Source organism: Mus pahari, chromosome 14 (genome assembly GCF_900095145.1).
Source record: "Mus pahari chromosome 14, PAHARI_EIJ_v1.1, whole genome shotgun sequence".
NCBI classification, from domain to species: domain Eukaryota; kingdom Metazoa; phylum Chordata; class Mammalia; order Rodentia; family Muridae; genus Mus; species Mus pahari.
Genome location: NC_034603.1, coordinates 27255872 through 27265760, shown reverse-complemented (window position 1 = coordinate 27265760; position 9889 = coordinate 27255872). Strand labels below are relative to the sequence as shown.

The window sequence follows — 9889 nt, the reverse complement described above, 5'->3', positions numbered from 1 at the left end:
AAGGAAAGGAAAGGAAAGGAAAGGAAAGGAAAGGAAAGGAAAGGAAAGGAAAGGAAAGGAAAGGAAAGGAAAGGAAAGGAAAGGAAAGGAAAGATACTGGAGCCAGTCACCTGCCTATCCCTCCCCGTAGCAGACATTCAGAGATGTGCTGTCCTGTCCCAGTGAAACTTCCATACCTAAGGAACTTCAGACCTTTGACCTCTTCCTAAAACCCAACACTAGCTCAAAGGCTCTTATCCTTCAGCCTCTTATCCTTCTTATCCATATTCTCTCTGGAAAACCCAGCTCTCCCCAAATGAACAGAGGGGGCCCCTAAAGCAGGGCAGTTAGGCCACTTCACAGTGAGTGTGTTGGGGAATGACAACAGCCTCCCACCTGCAGGAATTTCCAGAAATCAATGTGGGGTGCGGGGGTAGTGGTGCAGGTCTTTAATCTTAGCACTCCAGAGGTAGAGGCTAGTGGTTTTCTGAGTTCAAGGCCAGCCTGGCCTATCTAGAGAGTTCTAGGACAGCCAGGATCTCTGAGTTTGAGGCCAGCCTGGTCTACAGAGTGAGTTCCAGGACAGCCAGGGCGACACAGAGAAACTGTCTCAAAAACACAAAACAAAACAAATTTAATAATGTAAATATATAATAGCAAGAATATTTCATTAGGCGTTTGGAAGGTTACGTTCACATGAGACAAGGGAGGACCTGAGGAGGAAGCGAACAAAGACATAAGACAGGATGATTCCCTAGAACTGAGGGTTTAGACCACACAGGCAGGACTGCAAGGATGGGCACAGAGTGCTAGAGAGATGACTAGGGTCAAGAGCTCTTGATGTGCTTTTTAGAGGAACACCATTTGGTTCTCAGCATCTATACCAAGGGACTCATAACTGACTGTAACTCCAGCTCCAAGATACCTGCTACCTTCTTCTGGCGCCTGCGCACACATGGCCACACTTTTTTGGTTTTTCGAGACAGGGTTTCTCTGTGTAGCCCTGGCTGTCCTGAAACTCACTCTGTAGACCAGGCTGGCCTCGAACTCAAAAATCCCCCCTGCCTCTACCTCTCAAGTGCTGGGATTAAAGGCATGCACTACCACTGCCCGGCACATGGCCACACCTTAACACACACACACACGTGCCTAAAAAATTTTTAATCTACAAAAATGGGGAAAGCCATCTTCCCCAAGATATATTATGAAATTCAGAGCACAACCTAAAGAAACCCTGCAAGCTTCAAAGGGACGACTTGATGTCCCTGCAAAGGTTGGGGGTGGGAGGAGGAGAGCAACAAGGACATCATTGGAAGCTAGAAGAAATTTGAGCAACACTTTGGGATTCTGAGTGATAAAACGATTTTAATCCAAGAATTTTATTCCCAGCTAGAGTATGAAAAGATTTGCTTTTCCATTACAATAGAAAAGTAGGTACGTGCGTGCATGTGTGTGTGTGTGTGTGTGTGTGTGTGTGTGTGTGTGTGTGTAGAAGTTAGGGGACACCTTTCCAGAGTTTTTTCTTTTTTTTTCTTCCTTCCTTTGTTCCTTCCTTCCTTTGTTCCTTCCTTCCTTTCTCTTCTCCGTGTAGCCCCGGCTGTCCTGGAGTTCACTCTGTGGACCAGGTTTGGCCTCACACTCAGAGATCCCCCTGCCTCTGCCTCCTGAGTCTGGGGTTAATGATGTGTGCCACACTGCCCTGCAGAAGTTGCTTTCTGGGATGGAACACGGGTAACTAGCTTAGTGGCAGACCTTTACCCACTGAGCCACCTTACCAGCCCTTTTTAATTTTTGTTTTTTTTTTTTTTCTTTCTTGAGACAAGGTTTCATGTCTTTCAAGCTGACTTGAATTTTCAATGTAGCCATCTTCCAACCTCTTGCTTCTACCTCCCAAGTGCTGAGATTATAGACATATACCACCACCCTTAGTCTATGAGATGCTGGGGATCCAATCCAGACAGGCCTTCATGCCCAGCATGCTAGGCAGGGACTCCACCAACTGAGCTTCATCTCCAGTCCTGGTGATTGGACGTCTTAAAGAGGTTGCTTCGAGAGGAGAAAATACAGGACTGACCCATAACAAGTGTGTTAATCACATAACAGAAAGTTGTGTGGGAAAGGAAATGTCACCTTAGAGTAAGCCTGCTAACACAGCCAGGACCATGGGCAGTGAGTCCTGGAGAGATCATGCTACAGTTTTCAGGGCAGGAACGGGGAGGGTTTGGCTGTGTAGCGGGAGGTGACAGGGAGTAATAATTTTCACACTTCATGGTAAGAAAGCAACAGAAAATACCTCCCATTCAAAAATCAAGACATGGGCTGGTGAGATGGCTCAGTGGGTAAGAGCACCCAACTGCTCTTCCGAAGGTCCGGAGTTCAAATCCCAGCAACCACATGGTGGCTCATAACCATCCTTAACAAGATCTGACTCCCTCTTCTGGAGTGTCTAAAGACAGCTACAGTGTTCTTACATATAATAAATAAATAAATATTTTTTTAAAAAAAATCAAGACATAGCAAGACAAGTGCTGTGACAGCCCGCATACTGCAAGGCACTTCCTTGCGTGGTCAGGAAACAAGCCGTACAGACGAGCACTGGCCCCAATCCCTGTTTTAACAGGGCTATTTCTCAGTGGCTATTGAGATTCTTGACCAAGTAAAACAAAACCAAGAGAGACTGAAAAAGGAGAGATGGCAAGTGTCTCCTCTCAGAAAGCCTGGCTGCAAGACAGAGGGATGTGGGTGCTGGACTAGCTGGCCAAGCCAGACATGGTGTTATTTTACCATGCCCATGGGCCAGGGTAAAGGGTAAAGAAGCAGCAGAAAGTCAGGTGAGGTGCAAGCAGGGCTGAACCCAGAATGATCAGAGCATTAAGCCCATGCTGTCCAATACGAATCCTTGAAAACCACAGCCTGAGCTGCTTGGATAGTTACTAGCTCTCAGGTAGATATACCAAAAGGATACCCACAGCCGGATGGGGGTGGCACTTGCCTTTCATCCCAGCACTCCGAGACAGAGGCAGGTGGATCTCAGTGAGTTAGAGGGCAGTGGCCTGCAAAGTTAGTTCTGAGACAGCCAGGGCTGTTACACAGGGAAACCTCGTCTTGAAAAACAAAACAAAAAAGAATACACTGGGGAGTTGGAGAGATGGCTCAGCAGTTAAGAATGCTGACTGATCTTCCAGAGGTCCTGAGTTCAATTCCCAGCACCCACATGGTGGCTCACAACCATCTGTAATGGGATCCACTGCCTATCCGATGCCCTCTTCTGCTGTGTCCGAAGACAGATACAGTGTACTCATATACATAAGACAAATAAAACCTTATTTTTTTAAAAAAAATAATACACAGTTAAAATACTCTTGGAGTCCTTTGAAAGACAGTCTCACGGTGTAGCTCAGACTCCCCTCCAGCCCTCAGTGCCCCAGCCTTAGCGTCTTAGTGCTACTGAGATTGTTTGCAGTCATTGCTCCAGCATGCTCGTCTGGTCTTGATCTTTCATCATTCTCTCCTCCTTCCGTCCATTCTGTGACAAGTGACCTGTCACCGTAGGAAGGCAGTGGCCAGTGACGTGGATATGGCCCATGTCTCAGACTCATAGTTGTTTTACAGAGCAGGTGGGAAGCAGGCAAGGTCCTTGAGAGGGAAACTTCTAGCAACCGAATAGTTTGCCGCCTCCGTTTAAAATGTTTTAACCGTCATGGTAATGGAACATACTGGGTGCAGTGAGTCCTTTCAATATGTGAACACAATGCACTGTGGCCAATCAGGCTAGGAAGCATCCTTACCACCTGAAAAATCATTTCAACTCGGCATGATGGTGCTTCTCTGCCATTCCAGCACTTGGAGGCACAGGCAGGAGAACTGCCACAAGTTCAAGGCTAGCCAGACCATCCAGGGCTTCATAGTGAGAACCTGTCTCAAATGAATTTTTTTTTTCTGTTTGAATGTTCAAAACCTCCTAATCGTCATTTTGGAGCAGTACTTTGTCTATTGTGGTGGACGCTTTGTGCGATAAAATACCAACGGATATATATACCTCCCTTCCAATGATGATCTCTTCAAGTTCCTACTACTTGTTAGCATTACCACACTTGGGACCCAGCATCCAGTATGAGAACCTTGGCCACAGCCAGATCTAAACAGTAGCTAACCCCATGGCCAGCTTATTTCAGTAGTGCCGTGGATGTTGAAATTGTGAATGCAGTATCCTGAACGCGTTTCCTACTTTGAGGCTTAAAGACTCAGTGTGTGCTTTGCACATACGGTGCTTGTTGAAATGTAAAGAGGAAAGACACCAGGAGCTGTCCAGAGCAGATGCTTACAGCCTGGGTGGGGAGGCTACATGTCTGGAGCAGAGGAACTGGGAACTGGGAACTGGGATGGTCCCTGTGGTAGAGGGGGGCTTGGAATCTGAGGGCAATGGACAGGGTCCCCTTGTCCCTACCCATTTCCCTACAGAAAAGGAGGCGGGATTCCCTACTTCTTGAAGCACCTATTTCTTCCCTTTAAAGGGAATAAGGTCTCCATTGTTCATAGGGAAAGCGGCTGTCCATCCCAGCCCTGTGAGTATAGGGAGCGCACTCTAAGCAGCCCAGCTCAGGACTCCTAGTCTTCACACTGTAGCATCTGCTCTCCACATTGTCCCTCCAGCATCCCCAACCTGTCCTGAAGCTCCCTGCTTCCTGTACTCCATCTTAGACACTCCTGCAAAGAGAATTAGCTGGGCCCACGCAGAGAAAGCAGCTCCCAGGCCCCTGAGGGCTTGGATCTGGCAGAGAAGACCCAGGTCACCATAGAGAAGATAGCAGCACTAGGTGTCCAAAGAGAGGAATCTGGGAGGGGGAGGGAGCTTATGGAGCAGATGGCCTGCAAAGAGCAGACCCCCTGGTTGAGCCTTGCTAGGGACCAGTTCAGACACAGGCTTCTGTGCTTGCTTCCTCAGGCCATCGCCAGTCATATGCACCTCAAGTGCAAATGCCACGGGCTATCTGGCAGCTGTGAAGTGAAGACCTGCTGGTGGTCGCAGCCGGACTTCCGCACCATCGGGGATTTCCTCAAGGACAAGTATGACAGCGCCTCAGAGATGGTGGTAGAGAAACACCGAGAGTCTCGTGGCTGGGTGGAGACCCTGAGGCCACGTTACACGTACTTCAAGGTGCCGACAGAGCGCGACCTGGTCTACTACGAGGCCTCGCCCAACTTCTGCGAGCCGAACCCCGAAACCGGCTCCTTCGGGACGCGTGACCGCACCTGCAATGTGAGCTCGCATGGCATAGACGGGTGCGACCTGTTGTGCTGCGGGCGCGGGCATAACGCGCGCACTGAGCGACGGAGGGAGAAATGCCACTGCGTTTTCCACTGGTGCTGCTATGTCAGCTGCCAGGAGTGCACACGCGTCTATGACGTGCACACCTGCAAGTAGGAGGGCTCCTAACACGGGAGCAGGGTTCATTCTGAGGGGCAAGGTTCCTACCTGGGGGCAGGGTTCCTACTTGGAGGGGTCTCTTTCCTGGGGACTCTGTTCTTACTTGAGGGCAGAGCTCCTACCTGTGAGGGTCTCCTACCTAAGGACCCGGTTTCTGCCTTCAGCCTGGGCTCCTATTTGGGATCTGGGTTCCTTTTTAGGGGAGAAGCTCCTGTCTGGGATACGGGTTTCTACCCGAGGGTGGGGCTCCACTTGGGGATGGAATTCCAATTTGGGCCGGAGGTCCTACCTCATATGGCTTGGGCTCCTCTCTTGACCCGACAGGGCTCAAATGGAGACAGGTAAGCTACTCTCTCAACTAGGTGGGGTTCACCGATGGGTGGGAGGGGAGAGATTAGGGTCCCTCCTCCCAGAGGCACCGCTCTATCTAGATACAGGAGAGGGTGGTTCAGGGTGGGCCCTATTGGGCTTGAGGATCCAGTGGGGGCGGGACTTCACCCCGAGTGGGTGGAACTTTTGGAGACCCCCTTCCACTGGGGCAAGGCTTCACTAAAGACTCATGGGATGGAACTCCACGGAGGGAGGAGTTCCTGAGCGATCCTAGGCCCTGAGCAGGCCATCCAGCTCCCATCTGGCTCCTTTCCTTGCAAGCCTCATCTGCGCAGAGCAGGATCTCCTGGCAGAATGAGCCATGGAGAAGAACTCAGGGGGGATACCAAGACCTAACTAACCCCATGCCCGGGAACCTCTTTTAAAGCTCTGCACCCCTTCTGCAGGGGCTTTCCTAGTCTCCTTGGCAGAGCTTTCCTAAGGAAGATTTGCAGTCCCCAGAGTTCGAGTGAACACCCATGGAGCAGAACAGACTCCATCCTGAGTAGAGAGGGTTCTTAAGGGATGGGGGCTGCTAGGAAGGATCCTGGGCCATGACACATTCCTATGATACCCTGCATCTGCTCTGAAACTCAATACTCAGATCTCCCGGGAAACCCAGCTCATCCGGTCCGTGATGTCCACGCCCCAAATGCCTCAGAGATGTTGCCTCACTTTGAGTTGTGTGAATTTCGGGGACATGGGGACACAGTCAAGCCGCAGAGACAGGGTTGTTTCCTGGAGCCACCATGTTCAGGACCCATCTGGTTCCCCAGAGCCTGCTGTTGAGGCAATGGTCACCAGATCCGTTGGCCACCAGCCTGTCCCGAGCTTCTCTAGTCTGTCTGACCTGGAAGTGAGGTGCTACATACAGGCCATCTGCCACAGAGCTTCCTGATTGCTGCCACTGTGAATCGTCCCTCGCCCCTCCAGGCAGGGGAGGGGATGTGGCCACACAGGAGTGTGCCCAGAGCACGGAAGAGGAAGAGAGGCTGCACATTCGTGGTGACTGACTTGTCTTCTGCCTGGAACTTTGCGATCGCGCTTGTAACTTTATTTTCAATGCTGCTATATCCACCCACCACTGGATTTAGACAAAAGTGATTTCTTTCTTTCTTTTTCTTCTTTTCTTTCTATGAAAGAAATTATTTTAGTTTATAGTGTGTTTGTTTCAAATAATGGGGAAAGTAAAAAGAGAGAGAAAAATAAGTGTGGTTTGTTCTAGATTTTCCCTTTTATTAACAAGCATTAGGTGTGCATACTAATGGAGCTTGGTATGGAATTCTTTGATGATCCTCCCCACCCCCAAGGGTAATTCACACCTCCCTGTCCTTATCACTTGTGGGTCCAACTCGAGTTCCGAGTTCCGAGTTCCGTGGTCCCAGAGCCAAGTAGAGACTGTTGACAAGCCTCCAGAGAGGGATGTGGGGTCAGAATCCCAAGAAAAGAGAATAGAAATAGCTAAGTCAAGAAAAGAGCCGGCCAACTGTAGAGAAATCTGGAACAAGGTCGATTTGAGAGCTTGAATAGAGGGGTGCAGGTGGGGTTAAGTTTAAGCAAGTATGGGAACGGAGGAAGCATCCAGGAGTTAGGGTACTTTGGTAGTTCCAGTGAGCAGATGAAGAGTCAAGGAGAGGCTTAACCAAGGCGCCTCACACACCAGGGATGCAGAAGAGATGTGGAGCAGACCGCCTCCCTGTGACTTCACACTCCCACAGCCCATTTCCCAGCATCCCTTGGTATTTGAGGACAGTGGCCTGGCTTGCTGCTGCTGACCTTTCATGTGTAAAGTCAACAGATCTAGAAGCACACTTTGGTCCTCAGAGCCTGTCTCCAGGAATGTTTCAGATTCTTGCCCAAAGGAAGTAATGGGATGGGGGGGGTGGTCTTTGCCTCAGGAGCTGCCACGCGCTCCCTTCCCACTTGCTTTCACAGGGCTGCCAGAGCTTCAGTCAAGACAGGCGAGGATAATCATGCTGTTGGCAAACCAAATGATGGGGCAGGTGTCAGGGCACCATGGAAGTGAGACTGGAGATCTCTCACAAAGCCATACTTCTTTTAAGGCCACACATCTGCCCAAGCAAGCCATGTCTCTGCTCCTCTCCCTGATCCCCCATGTCCATCCCCATACTGTCCCCACCTCTGAGTCCTATCCTGATGTCCACATGCCAGGCCAAAGGATGTCCTGCGAAGCTGAGAGCAGCAAGCCCAGTCCTACCTCTCAAAATCCAAGCTGAAGCCGAGCATAGCGGTGCACGCCTTTAATCCCAGCACTCGGGAGACAGAGGCAGGCGCATCTCTTGAGTTCGAGACCAGCCTGGTCTACAGAGTGAGTTCCAGGACAGCCAGGGCTATACAGAGAAACCCTGTCTTGAAAAACCAAAAAATAGAAAAATTTTAAAAAATTAAAAATTAAAAAAAAAAAAAAACAGGGGAGAAAAAGCCCAAGTTGAGCACAGTCATTGCTCCTGTGTCCCCTTCATGCCCCAACCCCAACTCAAGTGATTTGAAAGCCAGTTAGAAGATGGTCACAAAAAGAAGTCTAGGAAGTGTTTTATGATGTCCAAGATCCCTTAGCCGTAGTGATTCATCATGGCATCATGAACCTTAGAACTAGGAAACCCTGCTGGCCTCCTCTAGAGGACCAAGGGAAAGGACCTGAAATATAGTCACTATAGACTTAGGGGAATGAGGGTTAGGACAACCAGGAAGATCATTAAGCATCTTCTCAACCCTCCCAGGAGACAGTGGGACCACCTGTCCCAGAAGAGGGGAAGAGAATTCTTCCTAAGATCTGGGAAGAGAGGCAGTAAAGTGGGAGGAGAAACAGGCAAGGCCCTTCTAGACCCATTTGACCCAGCACTGTGGAGTTGGTCTGTGATGACAGCTAAAGCCAAGGCTGCTGTCCACATGCCCTGCGAATTTGTTCACAGGCCTGGTAACAGAACACTAGGTCACATTGCCTGAAACTCTGAATGCAGTTTGTCAGAGCAGGTTGCCACTGGTTTTGTGGCAGGACCACTTAAGGGGGTCCTATCACAAGCAGGCCTAAGACCCTACTAGACTCACCTGTATCCTTGAAATACTGAGAAGGAGACCCCAGGTCTTGGGACATAAAGATGAGACCAGGCGTGGCTCCACTGCATGCTCCAGGCACATCTTTTGTCCACCAACCCGCTGGCTAAGCCTTCTGATCTTCCAGGACACAGATTCAACCTGTAGCTGCCGATCCATGGTCTGAGCCAGCTCAGTCCACCACGCTGAGATTCCAGACCCTCCTTGGTCACACTGTCGTACCTAAACACCAATGTGCCCAGGGTCCCAGTAGGGTACAAAAGGAACAGCCAGCCTGGCTTGAAGGTATAGGCCTAAAATCCCAGCTGCCACAGAAGCTAAGGCAGGAGGACCACAAACTCATGATCGCCTGGGGTCCAGAACACGGTGAAGATCAGATCAGCTAAAGCGATTGAGTGAGACCCCGTCACCAAAGAAGAAGTTGGGGTGTGCCTCAGTGCCAGAGGACTTGTGTGAGGCCCTGGACTCCACCAAAGCACTGAAGAGAAGAAAAAATCACAGACTGTGAGGGATGCTGACCGCTAAGTGGCCTTGGGAAAGGAGTGCCATCCTGGGGCTCTCTGGCCTCTGGCCAGGTCTGTTCGGGGTTCTGGATTCTCAGTACCCCTTCTTTAGCCTTCTGATTCCCTGACTCTTGGCAGGCAGGCACTCCAGTGACATCTATGCCTGCACAAGGCTCCCTCTCCTCATTCATTCTCAGGGCTGCAGGTGTGTATGTACACCAGGCCCTGACCTACTATTGGCAGGACTACCTAGGATTTCCCAGTAAGGGCAAGGGTCAGTGGGGGGCCAGCAAGCTGCAGGTGGACACTCCACAAAGAGGATGCCATGGTCCAGGGCCAGCCCAGGCAGAAGGACGGGCGCCCATTCTCCCCTCAGGGCAGTGAATCATCAGGTGAGGGGGCAGGTTCAGGAAGAGTCCAATTAGCCCGCTGGGCCATCTTGGGTACTAACAATAATAGAGCCATCAGTCCCTAGGGCAGTGATGAGAGTCCTCAGTTAAGCCTGTCCGACGGATGAGTAGTCCCTCTAAGTTGG

At 50.4% G+C, this 9889-nt stretch overlaps 1 protein-coding gene across 1 annotated transcript in view; it reads left to right on the top strand.

The window, feature by feature from the left end:
* The window catches only part of Wnt3a (Wnt family member 3A), a 45961-nt gene extending 38985 nt beyond the window's left edge, over positions 1 to 6976 (top strand). Inside the window, exon 4 of the mRNA XM_021211768.1 lies at positions 4925 to 6976. Coding sequence (XP_021067427.1) covers positions 4925 to 5404 — 480 coding nt within the window. The 3' untranslated portion in view covers positions 5405 to 6976. The remainder of the gene's footprint in view (positions 1 to 4924) is intronic.
* Positions 6977 to 9889: the final 2913 nt, after the last annotated feature.